Source organism: Denticeps clupeoides, chromosome 4 (assembly GCF_900700375.1).
Source record: "Denticeps clupeoides chromosome 4, fDenClu1.1, whole genome shotgun sequence".
Classification (NCBI taxonomy): Eukaryota; Metazoa; Chordata; class Actinopteri; order Clupeiformes; family Denticipitidae; genus Denticeps; species Denticeps clupeoides.
In genome coordinates, this window is record NC_041710.1 from 29,962,432 (window position 1) to 29,981,838 (window position 19,407).

At 42.2% G+C, this 19,407-nt stretch overlaps 1 protein-coding gene across 1 annotated transcript in view; it reads right to left on the reverse strand.

The window, feature by feature from the left end:
- Positions 1-18,807, reverse strand: part of tep1 (telomerase-associated protein 1) — a 28,674-nt gene extending 9,867 nt beyond the window's left edge. The window contains exons 1-36 of the mRNA XM_028975505.1: positions 18,646-18,807; positions 17,312-17,731; positions 16,813-17,034; positions 16,565-16,711; positions 15,704-15,868; positions 15,496-15,633; positions 15,312-15,380; positions 14,535-14,656; positions 14,236-14,393; positions 13,840-13,949; positions 13,137-13,215; positions 12,449-12,641; positions 11,814-12,030; positions 11,572-11,727; positions 11,274-11,354; positions 10,999-11,111; positions 10,807-10,881; positions 10,282-10,428; positions 9,213-9,507; positions 9,004-9,125; positions 8,514-8,627; positions 8,322-8,439; positions 8,052-8,243; positions 6,931-7,106; positions 6,500-6,641; positions 5,990-6,169; positions 5,811-5,903; positions 4,865-4,997; positions 4,537-4,693; positions 4,331-4,464; positions 4,130-4,218; positions 1,942-2,056; positions 1,701-1,751; positions 1,077-1,127; positions 764-962; positions 557-677 (exon numbers count right to left, since the gene is read on the reverse strand). Of these exons, the coding sequence (XP_028831338.1) occupies positions 557-677; positions 764-962; positions 1,077-1,127; positions 1,701-1,751; positions 1,942-2,056; positions 4,130-4,218; positions 4,331-4,464; positions 4,537-4,693; positions 4,865-4,997; positions 5,811-5,903; positions 5,990-6,169; positions 6,500-6,641; positions 6,931-7,106; positions 8,052-8,243; positions 8,322-8,439; positions 8,514-8,627; positions 9,004-9,125; positions 9,213-9,507; positions 10,282-10,428; positions 10,807-10,881; positions 10,999-11,111; positions 11,274-11,354; positions 11,572-11,727; positions 11,814-12,030; positions 12,449-12,641; positions 13,137-13,215; positions 13,840-13,949; positions 14,236-14,393; positions 14,535-14,656; positions 15,312-15,380; positions 15,496-15,633; positions 15,704-15,868; positions 16,565-16,711; positions 16,813-17,034; positions 17,312-17,725 (5,088 nt within the window). The 5' untranslated portion in view covers positions 17,726-17,731; positions 18,646-18,807. The remainder of the gene's footprint in view (positions 1-556; positions 678-763; positions 963-1,076; positions 1,128-1,700; positions 1,752-1,941; positions 2,057-4,129; positions 4,219-4,330; positions 4,465-4,536; positions 4,694-4,864; positions 4,998-5,810; positions 5,904-5,989; positions 6,170-6,499; positions 6,642-6,930; positions 7,107-8,051; positions 8,244-8,321; positions 8,440-8,513; positions 8,628-9,003; positions 9,126-9,212; positions 9,508-10,281; positions 10,429-10,806; positions 10,882-10,998; positions 11,112-11,273; positions 11,355-11,571; positions 11,728-11,813; positions 12,031-12,448; positions 12,642-13,136; positions 13,216-13,839; positions 13,950-14,235; positions 14,394-14,534; positions 14,657-15,311; positions 15,381-15,495; positions 15,634-15,703; positions 15,869-16,564; positions 16,712-16,812; positions 17,035-17,311; positions 17,732-18,645) is intronic.
- Positions 18,808-19,407: the final 600 nt, after the last annotated feature.

The window sequence follows — 19,407 nt, forward strand, 5'->3', positions numbered from 1 at the left end:
TCTGATCTTTAGGTGCTGAAGTGCTGATCTTTAGATGCTAAATCTCAGATAAGCAATCAAAATGTCAATGATATGTGAAACCCTATTAGATTTATCTGCAATCAAAACCATTTAAATATTCTTATTAGATATTTTACTATGGTAATAATTAAAGAGTAAATTAACCTGCATCAAGTTTCTCATTCACACACTATACTCAATTGCTTTGTCCTATTAATCGGTGGTGACAGCCGGAGCCCATCCCATGACACTGGGGGCACACACACACACACACACACACACACACACACAAAGACCCAAGCCAGGATTCAAACTCACAACCTTGGAGGTGTGTGGAGTCAACGTTGCTAAATTGGCACACCACCATGCACCCCGGCCATAAATCTCAACTCACCAGTCCTGCATAATCACAATTATATTTTCAAACACCCTACTTCTACTACTCGAACATAAATGTCAGTGTCATGATAGCTATATGGAATAATAAAAGCACGAGGCCTGAAATGCATTTTTATGTTGGCTTATGTCACATGAATCCCTGTGCATGCTGTGTTACCCGTCCTGTCAGCCTGTCGATGAAGTAAAGGGTTCCCTGTCCAGTTCCAACAGCAATGATATCATCTTCTGGACTCATAACCAGACAAGTTGGCTCAGAAGGAAACATGGCAATCAGCTCACTGCACCACAAACAGAAAGATGGACGACATCTTGAACAGTGATCTGTGAACAGACCCCCGAATGCCAGGCATGCTGGGTGATTTACCTGGCAGCTTGCTGTGGCTGCTCCGCTTTGTTCAGCTGCTTCACTGCATGAACTCCTCCCTTCCCGATCATTCCACATGCCCAGGAGTGGGCAGGGTTCCCGTCTGGTTCATTAAGGGCTTGCTGCACAAATAGAGCTGGCCAGTAGGAGAGCAAAGGGGCGTGTCGCTTCAAAAAACTATGGCACGCCACCATCTCATCTGTGGTGATTGCAAATCGAAACAAATCAACCAAATCGAAATGAGGAAATGAGGGTTGGGTGCTGAAAAAAAAAAAATAAAAAATCTGTGTAGATGGGGAAAGCAGAACATTACCTGAGAGTGGGACAGACCATGAACCCATGATCTCCAGCTCCTCCTTCCATCCTGCAAGTGATCAGGAATATAAGTCAAAGTAATTGACTTGATATTGTCTGCGTATTTGTGAGACATTATTGGCACCCTTCGAAATAACTGATTTTTTTTTTTTTTTTTTTTTTTTAAATCAGCAAACCTCCATGTTTGACTCTAGGGACTGTATTATTTTCTTTGTATGCTTCTTTTTGTTTTCTGTAAACAGTAGAATGATGTGCTTTACTAAAAATAGCTATTTTGGCATTCTCTCAAAAGGACTGTCTCTTCCACAGTAAAAAAAAAAAAAAAAAAAACTCCAATCTGTGTCAGCAGTGGGGTCCTCCTGGGTCTCCTACCATAGTGTTTATTTAGATGGTAGTGCTGACACCGTTATACTCTGTGGGGTAAGTTGATTTAGGTTCTTTATCAATGATTCATACAACTAATTTAATCCATCTTTCTCTGGTTGATTAATTGCCTGATTATTGCTGCAGGTAAGTAAAAAAGCATGAAATACAATACTTTTTTACAATTTGTCCCCCCTTTTGTGACAATGAGTATTGAAAAAATATATAAGGAGAAAGTGTACATGGGAAAGAACCTTACCTGAAAGTAGGAAAGATTGTGAACTCATGATCTCCAGCTCATCATTCGAGCCTGCAGATGATCAGGAATGTAAGAAGCTCTCAGCTCAATCAACAATGCAAATCGCAAGGCAACATACAACACATCAGCGATGAAATTATTCTATTATATCCTAACTATTACTAATACACAGCCATCATGGAGAAGAGGATTAACAACTATGTTCAGAGCCATCAGATTGTTCTTTACACAGGAAACTTACCCAACATGGAATACATCTCTAAGAGGTGATGCAGGAAACCATGGCGCACACTGGCATACAAGAAGTCGTAACTGGACAGCAAGTCAGACAAAGCAGCCCCCTGGCCACAGACCATCTAAACAGAAAAATAAGAGAGAGCAGGTTGGGTGGTTCTACCCTGCAGAAAGGTCACCAGTTTTGTGCAATTGATACATTCAAAAAGTGAATACATTTATTTAAATAGCACCTTAAATAGCATTTTGTAGAGCCCCCTGTGCAGGAAGACAATACAATAGCAATGCTATCGGGTGCTGTTTGGAGTCCATTTATTAAATTATATATTTTTTAAGACCTGCACATACAATTTCTGAGACAGACAATAAATCAATTATTTTCATAACCATTGGGCATTCATAATTCATATTACACATTATAATAAATCTAAATATTTGCATTTTAAAAACATTTTCAAATACATACATAAAATAGTTTTATATTGTTAAAAACAATTCCCACAGTCTTTTCACTGATCATTGAACTTTGAAGAGCTTTATAAATCAATAAAACAATTTCCATTATGTGGCTGTTCAGAGTGTTTATACTGGTACCATCATATGTTTACCTCAACTATGAGAGACAAAATGAGAGAAAAAAAATCCAGAAAAATCACATTCTCTGATTTTTAAAGAATGTATTTGCAAATTATGGTGGAAAATTGACGGTCACTATTTGGTCACTAACAAAAGTTAATCTCAATACTTTGTTAACTACCATTTGTTGGCAATGACGAAGGTCAAACATTTTCTATAAGTCTTCACAAGGTTTTCCACACACTGTCGCTGGTATTTTGGCCCATTCTTCCATGCAGATCTCCTCTAGAGCAGTGATGTTTTGGGGCTGTCGCTGGGTAACACGGACTTTCAACTCCCTCCAAAGATTTTCTATGGGGTTGAGATCCTGAGACTGGCTAGGCCACTCCAGAACCTTGAAATGCTTCATACGAAGCCACTCCTTCATTGCGCGGGCAGTGTGTTTGGGATCATTGTCATGCTGAAAGACCCAGCCATGTTTCATCTTCAATGCCCTTGCTGATGGAAGGGGGTTTTCACTCAAAATCTCATGACACATGGCCCCATTCATTCTTTCCTTTACACGGATCAGTCGTCCGGGTCCCTTTGCAGAAAACCCCCCCAAAGCATGATGTTTCCATCCCCATACTTCACAGTAGGTATGGTGTTCTTTGGATGCAACTCAGCATTCTTTCTCCACCAAACACAACAAGTACAGTTCTTACCAAAAAGTTCTATTTTGGGTTTCATTGGACCATATGACATTCTCCCTATCCTCTTCTGGATCATCCAGATGCTCTCTAGCAAACTTCAGATGGGCCCGGACATGTGCTGGCTTAAGCAGGGGAACGCGTCTGGCGCTGCAGGATTTGAGTCCCTGGCGGCGTAGTGTGTTACTGATGCCTTTGTTAGGTCATTCACTAGGTCCCCCGTGTGGTTCTGGGATTTTTGATCACCGTTCTTATAATCATTTTGACCCCACGGGGTAAGATCTTGTGTGGAGCCCCAGATCGAGGGAGATTAACAGTGGTCTTGTACGTCTTCCTTTTTCTAATAATTGCTCCCACAGTTGATTTCTTCACACCAAGCTGCTTACCTATTGCAGATTCAGTCTTCCCAGCCTTGCGCAGGTCTACAATTTTGTTTCTGGTGTACTTACACAGCTCTTTGGTCTTGGCCATAGTGGAGTTTGGCATGTGACTGAGGTTGTGGACAGGTGTCTTTTATACTGATAATGAGTTCAAACAGGTGCCATTAATACAGGTAATGAGTGCAGGAAAGAGGCGCCTTTTACAGAACAAGTTATAGGTCTGTGAGAGTCAGAAATCTTGCTTGTTTGTTAGTGACCGAATACTAGTTTTCCACCATAATTTGCAAATAAATTCTTTAAAAATCAGAGGATGTGATTTTCTGGATTTTTTTCCTCATTTTGTCTCTCATAGTTGAGGTATACCTATGATGAAAATTACAGGTCTCTTCCCTCGCACAATTGGTGGCTGACTAAATACTTTTTTGTCCCACTGTAGTATTCTGGAGAAATAAGGAATAAAAGTAGTATTTTGTTTCATTTGGCAAAATGTGCATGCAAAATAAAAAGGTTAGTTATGTTTGGAAGAAGAAGGGATAGGATGCACACTGACCAGATGCAGAGGTAGGTGGCTGAGGCTCTCAGCATCACAGTTCAAAAATGTGCCCTTTCCCAGGGGGTCTGAACACACCCATAGGTGAGCTGAAAAAATAAGGCACACAAGCGGTTACATGATCAGACGTGAACGCAGTGTGTGTTTACACTGCTGCCCTCTGTAGAGTATGCAGTGTCAGCACGTGCTGAAGTTCGCTACCTGACATCACAAGGTGTGCCCTGTGTCTGTCCTCCTCCTGGGATAGAAAGAGGTCTGCAAACACTGACCTCACCTCAGGGTGGGTGAGAGTAAGGTAGTCCTCTGGGTTGCGAATGTCAGACAGGCCAATAATGCTGCAAAATAAAAATATATATATTTTCTGCCAAGTCACCTTTAAATCTATCTATCTCCTTAAAGTCCATTACCTCTGTAAGTGTTGTGCTATTTGAGAGCAGGTTGCCATGGGGATGCAGCGATGTGGGTTTCTGGCCAGGTGTACTGCCTCTTGCCATGACCTCTGACCTCTCTTTGAAAGGTAACAGCACATTTCCAGTACAGAAAACAGGTCCCTTTCCCTTAGTCCTGTAGTGCAGAAAGAATGAAGACTTGTTAGCCAACATTTAGCAGGCACACAGGTAGGATGGGGAAAAAGACAGAACAGCTTACTGAATCATTTTCAGTTTCATGTGAAGTTGGTGGCAGGAAAGTAAAGACATTTAAGTTTGACAGGACTTTCAGTGTACATGTCCTCACCAGTCTTGCTGACTGCCAGTACACCCAGAGCCCAGCCAAGCCCCAACCCACTGTACTGGGACTCCAGCCTCAGGAGGCTGCCTTGGACTAGCTGAGGCACAGAATGTGGAAGGGCCTGCAGATTCTCCTTCATCTTAGGGACAAAAGGCACCACCACAATTATTACTGCTGATCTGGTGACAGATTGATAGTAAGAAATGAATTTATATAGCACAAAAAAAAAAAAAAAAAAAAAAAAAAAAAACTCCACCTAAGCAACAACTGAACCAATCTAACTAATGCACTGAACAGAAAAATCACACCAATTGAAACTGAAGTTCCAGAAATATACATACAGTACAGGCCAAAAGTTTGGAACCACCTTCTCATGCAATGTGTTTTCTTTATTTTCATGACTATTTACATTAACAAAAAAAGGTGAAACAGCTGAAAACATGTTTTATATTCTAGTTTCTTTGCTCTGATTACTGCTTTGCACACTCTTGCCATTCTCTCGCTGAGCTTCAAGAGGTCATTACTGGAAATGGTTTTCCAACAGTCTTGAAGGAGTTCCCAGAGGTGTTTAGCACTTGTTGGTCCCTTTGCCTTCACTCTGAGGTCCAGCTCACCCCAAACCATCTCGACTGGGTTCAGGTCCGGTGACTGTGGAGGCCAGGTCTCCACTTTTTGTTAAGTACATAACTCCACAAGTGTTCATTCATAGTTCTGATGCCTTCAGTGAGAATCTACCAATGTAAATGGTCATGAAGATAAAGAAAACACACTGAATGAGAAGGTGTGTCCAAACTTTTGGCCTGTACTGTATACACACACATATTATATAAATCAAATATTGCTCAAATATTTTGAGAGTCCTGGGGCAATTTTATTGGGCACTGTTCTCTCAGATGGTGCTCATATCGGCATGTGTGTCGATTCAAAATCATGGCAACCCAAAGCAACAGACCTTTTCAAAGGATCCATAGTTCCTTAACTCTTCACATGCAAAGTGAAGGTAGAGGGGGCTCACTGCTCCCTTCTTCATCAGTAGTGTCTGGAGCTAAAGCAAGTCAAACAAACACAAATTCAAGTAAGAGCACATGTAAACAGAACCTGTAAATGTGGCATTTCATCAAGTATGAAAACCTGGTTGTTGAAAGCAGAGTCGCTGAGTTTCTTTCCATAGATTTGGAGCTTGTTCTGAACAATGTCCTTTCGGTCTGGCAGGGAGAGCGGACCTAGGGTGACTGAGCTGGAAACTTTCTTCTTCTGAATGGTTTGATGGAGAGCGGAGTTTGAGGTGACGCTTAAAACCAAGGATACCCCCTAGAACAAGGTGCAGATTTGCTGATGAACATACTCTAGGATATACAACTGAAAGGCATGACACTGAATTGCATGGGTATGCACACTGTAAGGGGTAAAACACTATAAAATTAATTGTAGTCTCACAGACTAATGTGAATACATTTTGCTTAAATCCTTGACATCTTTTGAGCCATCTAAACAAAAGCTTGTTAATTCAAATCCTGCTCATCAGACTTTGATCAAATGTATTCACAATTATATTTGAAGTCATTTCAAGCCTCTCAACAAATTCCTAAGCAATTCTATTGCAGCTTTCCAAAGTACCCCAATGGTTGCATTTCATCTGACCTCTAGGAGATGATGCGGGATCCATTCTGAAGTCACTTTGCCACGGCGGTCCACCACAACATCTACTCCGTCAATTAGCAAAACCAGAGATTGCCCCTTCTTCACCTCGCTCAGAAGGGTCTTAAATTCATTCATTAGGTCTCTGCAGTAACAAACAAAGAGCTCACTTCAGCTCACTGGATGCAGCCACAGGCTCTGCCTACAGTAATCTACACTATAGAAGAGTAACACTGTACTCTAATATTGTACTTTGTGACACATACATATTGCAAATTCCACAGGATCAAGCATTTTATAAAAAAAATTATATGCAACAGCATATTAAACACAATGTATTTTAAGAACATTTGACATACCTTCATAATACATGTTTTCTCTGTGATCACACTGCTAAGCTAAAAGGTAAAAGTCCTTGTGATTGTGTTACTCACTTGTATGATGAGGTGGTTGGAAGCTTCTCCTCATTCCCTTGTCTCTTCCTCAGCCAGTACACCAGGCAGCGCAGCATGTGCTCTAAGGTGCGAGATGACTGGCTCGCGGCCGTGGAATAGAACACTACATCATTTGGGGATTTGTTTGCAGACTCCAGAGCTTTTGCCAAACCAGCCTGCATTGGGAGATGAATATAATACCCATCCAGTTATCGTAAGAGAGATGTGTGCTGCTTATATATATAGTGATGACAGACCAAAAAAAAATGTATGAATGATTAAATATAATAAATCAATATGAACCCATTGTCTCCAGTCAGTAAAGCAACTGGTAGAGTTAAATGAAGTGCCAACTGCTGATATTTTGATATTTTGTGCAGTGGCACCTTGGCGGATCGGGAATTAAACTGGCAACCTTCTGATTACAGGGCCGCTTCGCTTTTAAATCACTGTAGGAAGCCTGTATAAGGCTCATGGGTCCACTGTAGGTGCTTTATGTGGTAGACACAGATCACCATGGGCACCCAAACCTTTTGTAGCTAAGAAGCCCCAGATGCAAGAAACTGTGATGCAGTGTGTACCGACACCTTTCCACCACAACCAGCATGAACGTTTTCAGCATTTTTTAACTGCGGCAGATCTTCGATTACATCAGACAACAGAATTGGACAGAAATGAGACATTCCATGACTGCCTAAGAGCTACCATTTAGAAGCTTTGTAGCTGATGTGACCCAACTGTCTAGTAGTCACAATTTGCCCCATGTCACCCAAATCCATATGCTTGCCCATCTTTAAGAATAAAAATGTTCACTTGCAGCCTACATATGCCATCCACTGGCAGGCGTCACTGTGACCAGGTTATCGTTTATATTTACAGCATTTATCAAACTTACAATCAGTAGTTACAGGGAGACACTCAGGGTTAAGTGTCTTGCTCAGGGACACAATGGTAGCAAGTGTGGTTTGATCCTGTGACTGTGTTCTGATTCACATACTACTTCTCTTTTAATGGCTAATCAGTACATCGTTGAAAGCAAAAGAACAGGCAGCAGAACAGAATGAGTTTTAAATAAATCAATAAATAAATCTGCACCTCTGAAGAAAATGTAAAATTATTACCATGAACACAGTCTTGCCCTCTCCAGATCCTGCGTCCAGCAGAAGCAGGCCTCCTTTCTTCTGGACCTCCACCAATTTTTCCATGGCCGTAGAGACCAGTTTGCCCCGCCCAAAGAAGCGCTGCTGCTGGGCCTCTTGGTGTGCTTCTTGTTCCACAATCTCGGATCTGTGGTCACTCTCATTTGATTCTGGCTAATGGGGGGAACTCTGATTAGTGATAACCAATTATCTGAAAGTGAAAGCGGGAACAGCTTCCTGCAGATGACTGACCTTGACAAAGAGCTTCATTATGCTCTCCCACAGGTCTTCTTGCACAGCCTTACTGAACTGCTCCAGGCCTTTAACACAGGGTCTTCCATCCACCACTCCACCCCACTCGCATGGATAGCTGGGCAAGAGAGGAGGAGTCAGCTTCTAAACCAAACCTGCTGATGCTTTTATTTTCTGAGGAATTTCAAGTACTTCTCTGTGACTTTGGCCCCACTTTCAAGGATTCTCCTCTTCATGCTGGCCATTTTAGACTCAGTCTCTCGAGACTCAGGTGCAAAATCTGCTTTCCATGCAGCTGGAACCGACCTGAGGAACCAAATGACATAATGAGCAATAAGTGAAGGTGAAGTGATTGTCATTGTGAAACACTGCAGCACAGTGGCTTTTAACCATCACCCTTGGTGAGCAGTGGGCAGCCATGACAAGTGCCCGGGGAGCAGTGTGTGGGGATGGTGACTTGCTCAGTGGCACCTTGGCGGATCAGGTTTCGAACCAGCAACCTTCCGATTACAGGTTCACTTCCTTACCCACTAGGCCACCACTGCCCCTAATTACAGACAAAACAAAAAAAATTGATTTTTGACTATATAAATGCCTGCATCATTCCAAATGGAATGGATAGAGCTCCTCCTTCAGGCACTTCACAACTGCTTAAGACACTTCTTTCATGTGATAACCATACCTGGACAGGTGAGGTGACCTGAAGTAGAAGAGCATGCGGTTCTGACTGTCATTTGGGTACATGGCCTGAAACTGCAGGATCTCCATCGCTGTGACCGACAACCCAGGTGGGGCAGAATCCAACTGAGGTGATCACAATTAAACGTATGATTAAATGAAATCAAAATATGAATACTTTTGCAGAAAAAGTGAAGGGTGTGCCCCACTTACCCAGCTGTGCTGTGCAAGGTTGGGGAGGGATGGTGGGTGTGGTGGTATCAGTCCATATCTTTCTCCCAGAATTCCCAGTAGCAGCTGGCTTCTGCAGATCTCAGCCAGGCAGAGCTCAGTGGCTCGGCTGCTGTCCTCCTCGGTGATTCCCCACCGCAGGTCCACTTCCTGCAGATAGAGGCAGTGTGCAGCAGCGCGGCGGCGGAGCTCTGGGAAGACACTGCATAGGAGGACATCCCTCTCAGAGTGCATGTCCCTGAACGTGGAGGAGATGAACACGCGCACGCAGCGCCACCTGCCAGGCCAAACACCAAAACATGAAAATATTGCAGAGGTCAGTGACTTAACTCCTAACAATAATTTATTATGGACTCTCATCCACTGTTAGTACACAGATCAAGTAAGGACATATGGTGGAATACACCTAGGATATTAAGAACAATAATTACACATCTTTACAAAAGAACTTCCATGACTTGGAGTTAATAAAGATAATGATTCAGTTTTATTCAATTGAATGATTCAATTTTCATGACCATATTTTCTTTGAAATCTCAGAAAGAAAAAAAAAATCACAGAACTTAAATGACAGTGTTTCTTCCTCCAAGTAAACAGGACTCCATCGTGTTCGGGCGTAGATCACCAGCTGTAATTTACACAACTTTTAAAAAGAGACACGGAGACTGCTGCGGAGGTGCTGGAATATGGAAGCAACACACGCAGCAGCATGTGACGTGGTTCACTACGTAAAGCCAGAAAAAGATACTATAGACTTGCGCTAGTTTTAAACGTTGTAGTTGTTTCTATGGGAACTATGTACTTCATGTTCTACATTTGTGTGTCAATCAGAATTCAATGATTTTATATGTATATAAGGCCTGGAAAATTATCTTTCCAAATTCCACCATGACTTTTCCAGGTTTTTAAAGAACCATGACTTGGAAAACCTCACCACTAATGTCATTATCTTTACTGTCATGCTGAACAACTTCCAGCACTGTGCACTATGTTATGAAGCTTCTGTTGTTGGCGACCCTATATTCACACGAGCAATAAAGCAGAGCAGTACCTGAATCTGGGAGTCGGGGGCAGCAGAGTGCGAGCAGCAGCTTCCTGCTCCACCTCTGGTCTCTGTGGGAGAGGAGGGACCCCATGGAGTTTATCCATCAGCTCCACGTGCTGCAGGAGCCTGGCGGAGCCTCTTTCTGCTATGAACCTAGACGTTTCACATATTAACACAAACACGTTTTACACCTTCTCTCATGACACTGTCTGCGCATCCCATTTCCATAATTTTACTTAATGTACTAACTCATGTTAAGTAACATTATTAATATCTAATAATTCTGTAAATTCTTACTTTTAGGAACACTTATCTAATGAATTGGTGGATCTGTTGCCTACAATTCAATAGAAATGCAACTAATATGCCTGTATCAGATTCAGAACCAACATAAACAGCATAAATCGAAATAAATGTTAGGAATGTCTTCTCATTTGGAAGTGTTGCCCCAACATTGCAGGTTGAGCATGACATGTACTGGGAAATTGTAATGCAGTGCTTGAGCCGTGGTGGCTTCAGTAAGGTACTTACTTCAGGATCTGCTCACTAAAACCATGCAGCTTCACTATGTTCCTCTCACTCACTGGTAGAGAGTCCTCGGAGACCCTGTTATTTATGCAGAGGTAAAACACTCTTCAGAATGAGCACTTTCAAACTCACATACAATGCAATTATTCTTATTCTCAGAATAAGAATTATGTTGAATTGTTGTTTCAGACTTACTTGGTGAGGCAAACTTGCACCACAAGGATATCATTGTTGACTTGTTTTCGGTATCTGTTAATATGCTCTTCACAGTCATAATCTGAATCTGTCAACAGAATTATACGGTCCACCTGAAGCAAAATATTAATAGGGAAAACGTTATTGATTTGGTAAATATTACATTGTTTATTCATGTATATTGGTACATGTATATTTCTGTATAGAAAAAGTAGCATAGTGACGTGTTGAGAGACAAACCATGCACAACCACTCAAACAGGAAAAGCAACACACCCGGTTGTTCTGTGCAATCATGTTGGTGAAGAAATTTTTGTACGTCTCCTCCCTCTCTTCATAATCCATGTCAATGAAGTCCTGGAGAAAACAGGATTAACAGCACATCCCACACAAAGAGTCTAATCAAGAATACATTATGAAAAATGTTAACATTAAAATGTAAAAAAAAAACTATGAGATTTAAGATGATAGAATTGCCGGTAGTTCAGGAATCATTTAAAATATCCTATGCAGCATATTTTTCCATTAGGCTGATGCCTTCGAAGAACATACAGAGGCTGCTGAACCATCTTACCTGCACCTGTTTCAGAACGGGTCTAATGTTGTCCAAAAGCACATCCGATTTTACTTCCAGCTCTTTCATTTTGGTCCCGTACATCTCCGTTACAAACTGGGCCTTCTCACAGGAGAGGACAATCATCAGGGACAAGAGCACTGCCATCTCGAGAATCTGCGGAGAGCCACGATCGAGCGCTTAGTGATGGCCGACAGGGACGAATGATAAAAGTCATGCTAATGTGAACAAGCGGGTCTCACAGATGGCGTAAGGCCTGTGTCTTCCTCGTCTTTGTTCTCGGGGTCAGGCGGGCAGCAGAAGTCCATTTTTAAACTATTCCTTGAGTACATGTTGGCGGTGCACAGCACCAGAGTTCGTCCAGGCAGAGGAGGAATATTGTGGCGGCAGGATATCTGTACTGCCGTTTCCAGAGCTGCTCGGTAACGGCTCAGGAGCTCCTCAGAGTACAGTCTCTGACTGGAAAGATAATCCAGTCATCTTATTTAAGATGATGTGCGCACTGAGAACACAATGTTAATGAGAACAAACCAAAAGGCGAGGAATAAACTCGCCAAGAGGTAAAATTATTGCTTTTAGTCCTGATTACATGTGATCTTCTTGAGTAACATCACAATTCAAATACAACTGTAAATGTTTAACCTGAATAAAATTGTAATATGCTGCTTTTTTTTGTGTGTAGAGAATGGGGTTGTGGTGAGCCTTATGACAAGCAGAAATGCCCTTTCAACCATTTTATAAATTTCATATTTTAATTTTTTCCTACTTATTTCACTGACCCACTATTAAGAATAAAATCCTATTCCTTTTCGGGATTTCTCTAAACAAACCTGAAACAGGCATCTCAATCATGAGTGTTTTGTGAAGACCTCCCTACCCTGCTTTCTTCAAGATCTTCTTCCGCATGTTGTAGAGCCTGTAGACAAAGGGAACTCCCAGCGCGCCTCGAAGTCTCCTGCGCTTGGCTGTGCTCCAATCCATGCGGCGGTAGCGCCCCGATTTCGGCACTTTTTTCAAAATATCCTTCATTATCTCTTTAAAGCTGGGCTCCTCTTCTTTCGTTTTTTGTGCTACAAGAGACAACTGAGTGTTTTATGAGCATTTACCTACCTTTCACACCACTACACAGTGGACAGTTTTGCATAGGAGCTTTGGTGTAATTGAAGAAAGAAAATAAAGTGAAGTGATTGTGAAATGCTGCTGCACAGCACACGGTGCACACAACAAAATGGGTCCTCTGCATTTAACCAATTCACCCTTGGTGAGCAGTGGGCAGCCATGACATGCGGTGCTTTGCACAGTGGCCCCTCAGTGGCACCTTGGCGGATGGGGATTCGAACAGACAACCTTCTGATTATGAGTCCGTTTCCTTACCCGCTAGACCAACCATTGCCCCAATTGGTGTTTTATGTGGTGGTGTTCTGACTGCTCATTTGATTGAGCTTTATGGAATAAGTTACAAAACGGCCTTGGCATTAGGGTGTGATGTGGTTTCTGGGAGGAGGAAATTTGGTGGTGGTGTATATCGTGGAGGATGATGTGTTGGAGGAAGTTCATCTCCTTACCCAGGTTGCTGAGCTCCATAATCACTTTATAAGCTGAGAGGAAACGAAAAGGAAACTGGCGGCTCTGAATCACAGATGACTACAGAAAAGAAAAGAAAAAAAGTTTGGCTGCTTAGTTTTACAGTATTTTATATTAGAAATATAAATAATGAGTACATTATATTGGACATTTTATTATAAAAACAATTGTTCAACTTTCTACCTAAGAACTAAGCCAACAGACACCATTTTGACTATAAAGAGTTAAATTACAGAAGGCGGGAACATGAAGATAGACCACGTGGCATAAATGAAAATGCATTAACAATCTGAATGACAAATTCATTGTCTGCAATCAGAATGTGAAAAAGATGGATTATCAGGATGTGCGGCAGAAGCATGAACCAGAAGACCAAAGTCATAGGTTCAAACCCCAATTACTTGAACATATGCAAGGCACTCACAGGAGATAAACCGTAAAAAAAAAGTCAACGAAGTGATCCTTCATTTAAATGTCCGCTCTTTTCCTCGTCCCACCTTTTTGCACACTGCATGAAGACAGAATCCGTAGAGCTCATGGCATTCGAAAGAGTTTAGTGTGTTTTGTACCTTGTGCTGGACCGAAACAGAGCCCAATGTGTCAATTTATCTGCAGCAACACAACAGGCCATTCTGGATTGAGATTTTAAAAGGAGAATGGTGAGAAGCTAAAGATCAAGATCACCTTTGAGGTAAGCCTGTTGAGGATCTTCTGATGATGCTTCTCACTGATGCCCTGGGTGATCATGTTCCTCAGGTTCCTTAGCATGGCCATGAAAGGAAGGGACTTCTGGTCTACATGCAAAACATACATACAGTATAAGTCCATAAAAAAAATTCGGCCATAAAAAAAAAATCTGATTTAAAACCAAGTAAATTAAAGATTACAAATAATGAAGCATAGTTCATTATTTATTTGAACTATTTATTGTACATTAGCCTAGCAATTTGACTTTCAGCACGTCCAGATATGTGAAGGGATCGGGATTCAAACCGGCAACCTTCTGATTACGGGCCTGTTTCCTTACTTGCTAGACCTGTGTCTATGCGTCTGAAACGTATTCACGTCTTATCCGCTCACCTATCAGCTTCTCCCAAGTAGCTGCCCTATTGCCCTCTTGGCTCAGTTTCCGCTCCCAGGTGTCAGGCTGCTGCAGCTTCATGCGTTTCCCTGCCTCCTCCTTCTGCCACGCCCCAGACAACCCGCTGCGCAAGAAGGCTGTGGGGTTATCTGGGTACCTGCACACACACACACACACACACACACGCATAAGTCATTCAAACAGATCAATTCTCAGCTGGCTGTGTTTCATGTGAGCACACTTAAAGATGGCCTATTAAGATGAGAAGTAACTTATTTAATATGACGTGATTTCATACCTCTTTCCCAGTATGGCCATAACAAACTGCGCAGGCTCTTTGATGTGAAGCCGTTTTATCATTTTCTTCATGCTGAACTCACTCTCCTTCTTATCCACTGCCGCATGGCCCTGTTGCTTTAGCTGCAACGTTTACACAACACTGGACTAGAACACTAGAACCACATGGTAAATAAAACATGTTCCAAGTTCAGAACACAGACACTACAACTGTGCTCTGCTCCCTCACTCACTCACGTTCCATAACCGCTTATTCCTACTCTGGGCCATGAAACCCATCCTGGGCCAAAGAGTGCATGTTCCCCATCCACCCAGACCTACAATAACTTATGAAGCTTATTCTTGGTGGTAGTAGCCTAGTGGGTAACACACTCTCCTATGAACCAGAAGACCCAGGTTCAAATCCCGCTTACTACCATTGTAGTAAGCGGGAGCAAGACACTTAACCCTAAGGTGCTCCAGGGGGACTGTAACTGCTGATTGTAAGTCGCTCTGGATAAGGGCGTCTGATAAATGCCATAAATGTAAATGTAAATGTATTCTATAACGACATAATAACCCCATCCCTTGGTGTTGCTTTTTGCACTGCATATCAGAGAAACCCAAAATTTGTAGCGTAAAAACATGCCAAATTTCAAGGCCTGATTATGCTGTGACTTTTTAGCGATTATATTCTCACTGGAGATGTTCGACCTCTTCAGGCTTATTGCGGGTCAAAAAATAAATAAATAAATAAATACAATTAAAAAAAAAAAAAAAAGAGCGTCCACCGACTTACATAGTTTTGCAGAACGGTGGTGTCCGACCACAGGATTTTTGCCCACTTTTCCCACTCTTCCGCCGAAGCCTGCAAAGACGAGAAAGGACGCACCATGAAGACAGTTAAAAAAAAAAAAAAAAAAAAAAAGAACAAGGCCTGATTGCACTGTGCCGGTAGGAGCATGATTTATAGTAATGTCCACCTTGGCTTTGGCCGGCTTGCGGTTATGTTTGCACCGATGCTTGCGCGTGTTGTATTTGGCAAGTTGATATTCACTGAACTGCTTGAATTTGTCCACCAGCGCTTTCTTCAAACAGGATGGCAGAGAGGTGCTGAAACACTGAGGAAGAGAGAGCATGTAAAACTATGTTCACAGAGACCGTTTCCTGAAAAATGGCACTGAAACTCACCGTAGCGTAAAATCTGGTCACTTCTAGCCAATCAGACGGCAGTTGTATGGCCTTGCAGAAGTACCTCCGCAGATGGGCTTTGGTCGCCGGCAGGTGAGCGGCAAGCGCCAACAGGAAATTGGCAGTGATGCGAATGTTCAGCTCCTGCCTGGTGTAGACTGCAACCTGTCATACATGAGGATTTAACTACATCACAGCTGGACTTTCTATATATTAAATTAAATTATTCTCTAAAAATAAATGAATGAAAAGTATCTCATTCAGGTAAAGCAATATTGCTCTCCATCTGTAGACCTTTGCATGTAGCACATCTCTAGATATTAGCAGTTTTTCCCCTCTGATCAAATTATTCTTTTAGAAATTGGCCAACCCTTAAATTAGTTTCATTACAAGCTACAATGTTTCTACAGTACCATATATTATAAGATGGTGCATAATACAATACTAAACGATGCAAGTCTCTACAGTACTATAGAGGGGGGGGGGGGTGTAATAGTGCAAGGTGCAATTTGACAAAGTAATGTAAACCATAGCAGAACAGTAGGAGAATAGACGTAATAAAAGGTTTTTATTTTACTTTGAATTTTTAATGAACGTTTGGTCCTGTCCATTGTAATTGAAATTTTTAATTTTAATGTTCAGCACTGCTCAGCTCCTTTGTTGTTTTAAAGTGATTTAAAAGTAAATATGGTATGGTATGGTATGGTAAAGGTCCGTTAATGCATAATAATATATTAGAACATACGGTTCTAAATTAGATATTAATACAGCATGTGGTGTTTGAAGCAGAATCTTAAAATATACCATCATACAGTAATTCATACACTCACTCCCCTCAGTGATATGCACACATTCAGTCACCTTGAGGAGGAACTCAGGGTCTTTTAAGGAGACTTCTTCAGCAAGGGTCTTGATTGAGCTCCACACACTGCTGTCATCCCAGTCTGTTTGGCCTGGAGCACAAGTCTTCATCACCAGAGAGCAGCACACAACATTCAGCAGCTCGTTCTAACAAGAACACAAAGCAGCACACATCAGAAACACACCAAACACACAGAGTTACCAGACACATGTTTGAATGATGTGGGATATATATATATAATTTATACCTTTAGATCCTTCAGTGCTTCCATCTCCTCATCTGCCTGTGTTTCAGGCACCAGGAACTCTTCTACATGATGTACAGTCTCCTCATCTTCCTCCACTGACATCGTAGTAAAGACTGGGATGTCCACGGACACTGAAACGTCTTCTTTCTCGCATTCACCATCATCAGATTCATGCTGATTCAAAGGCAAGGGGCAGATGTTCTCTGCCCAGTTATCCCAAGCCTGTTCGTGGCGGGAAAGTGTTCACATTAGTGTGGATTGGTGCACTGCTCAAACCAAAGTATGGTAATGGTATTAGTTTCATTTGTGTGCAATTCAGTTGAAATAATTCTACACGTATCTGTTTGTGAATGGTTAACCGATAATTACCACAGCTACTCTACTCCTCCATCTACTACCACTGCCACATTTGATCTTACTCGGTTTTATAGTCCAGAACACAGGACCTTCTAGTAGCAATTGGATGCTTCGATGGAGACAGGGAACACACAAGTTGTACCTCTTTAGAAGCCTGCAGATCCTGAGCGGGAACTTGATTTCCGGGTTCTCGTCCCTTCTCCTCCTCTGCAGGAGGCGGCTGGGATGCAGATGTGAGGGAGGACTTTGGACCCCGAAGAAGGCTGCACTCCAGCTGTGTGTTGCAGGTGCTGAGGAGAGGGGAGGTGGAGATACAGGGGGCGGACAGGAGGGCGGAAGCAGTGGACGACAGGCGTGTGGGCTGGAGGGATGGGCAGCAATGTGTGGGAACTGAGGTCAGCCAGGATGGAGGTCTAGAGAGGCACTGAGGTGGAGCAGTGGATGTTTGGGTCAGGATCCGATTCTCAAGGCTCTGCGTGTTCTGAGTGGACAGGGTTCCAGAGCTCAGTTTCTGGTCTAAGCCAGACCATGGCTGAAGACGTGTTGGTCCCTTCATATCAACCTGATGTTTGGCACAAAAGAGCAAAAGCATAGAGACTCAGCAGCAGACACCACCAATAGTCAGCACTATTACAAACACATCCATGCATGATGTAGTCTAAATTACACTGAAGAATACATATATTAGGGCATGAATAAACTCATGTCACCAAATGAATAATATACTGTATCCACTAAACATTTAAACATTGCCTAGTCAACAACGGCACATTTACACATGCAGATAAGCTTCTGTAATATTGAAATGGTAAAATGTTTTGGTTAAATTTTTCTGCAACGGACAACAAATTCTTACACAATATGAGCATAGTTAGTTTGTTCAATCACATGCAAGTACTTTACATTGCATAAAAGTAACCTGACATTTACTCAGTTTGCACAAAGAGGAGCAGCTTAATCTCTGAATGATGGTCACATGGTTCATCTGTGAAAGGCCAGGGCAGAATACGGGCGTGGCAAGGGACAAAGCTCATGAAGATAAAACCTCACTACTGTTTATGCAAGGAGGGGTTGAAGAATGCAGTCTGATCCTTCATGGAGGCGGAGACCATTCAAATCTGCTCAAGCCCCAGCATTCACAACCCTTAACTTACAATGTAATCATAAAAATCATAATAATAATTTTATTATACAAATGGTGTTAATCTACCTCAAATTATCTTGTTTTTAAAATTGCAATTCAGGAGTAAAGTGAAGTGATTTACTTTTCTCTTTAATTCAGAATTAACTGGTCGAGATGTTAAACGCAAAACAGAAATATTCTTTGATGAAATGATTTCTGAATTTTTGTCTTACAGGCAGCTGGCGTTAGCGCCTCAGTCGGGCATCACCGGACACTGCACGGCGTGTCCGTGCAAGCTCCAAATTTGCCGTTCACTTTCCAAGACGCATGGCCAGAAACACGCGTGCTCTTACCCGTCAGCCAGAGAGGTTGTGGGGTTCCGCGTCAGCGTCACACCGCTGTTGCCAGAAGTTGCGGGCAGCTCCGGGGCCGGCGCGACACTTCCGCGTTGCGTGGAGGCGATTCAGGCAGATTTCACTGCGTCTACCGTAAACTGCAGAATAGCGTCGCACCCGAATATATACGTGCGCACACCTCCAAAGTCGTGAGTTGGAATCCAGATGGTACAGGTTTTACTTTCTCTCTCTCTCTCTCTCTCTCCCTCTCTCTTTTTCTATCTTTTTGTGTATTGAAGTATAATTACACACATTTTATAAGTTGCAAAGGCATTTGTTGACAATGACATAACGTTTATGCAAAGATTCAATATTTCTAGTGTTGGCCTTTTTTTTTTCACAAGACCTCTGCAATTCGCCCTGGCATGCTGTCACTCAACTTCTGGGCCAAATGCTGACTGATGGAACCCATCAGTGCTTGGAGTTTGTCAGAATCTGTGGGTTTTTGTTAGGACATGGAAGCCACAGGTCCAGTTTCTGTTAAAGCCAGGTCTGGCAGGCCAAGAAACATACAGGACTGGCATATGAACTGTAAAAGAAAATGTTAGGAAAACCTAAAAATGTAAGGCAACCGGCTACGAAGCTTTTTTAAGAGTACTTAAAGGTCCTCTATTATGATAATTTCACTAACATTAATACAAGTTCCCCTAGCCTGTCTATGGCACTGCTGTGGCTAGAACTGGCGATAGGTGTAAATAGTGGTTTGGTTATTCTGTTTCA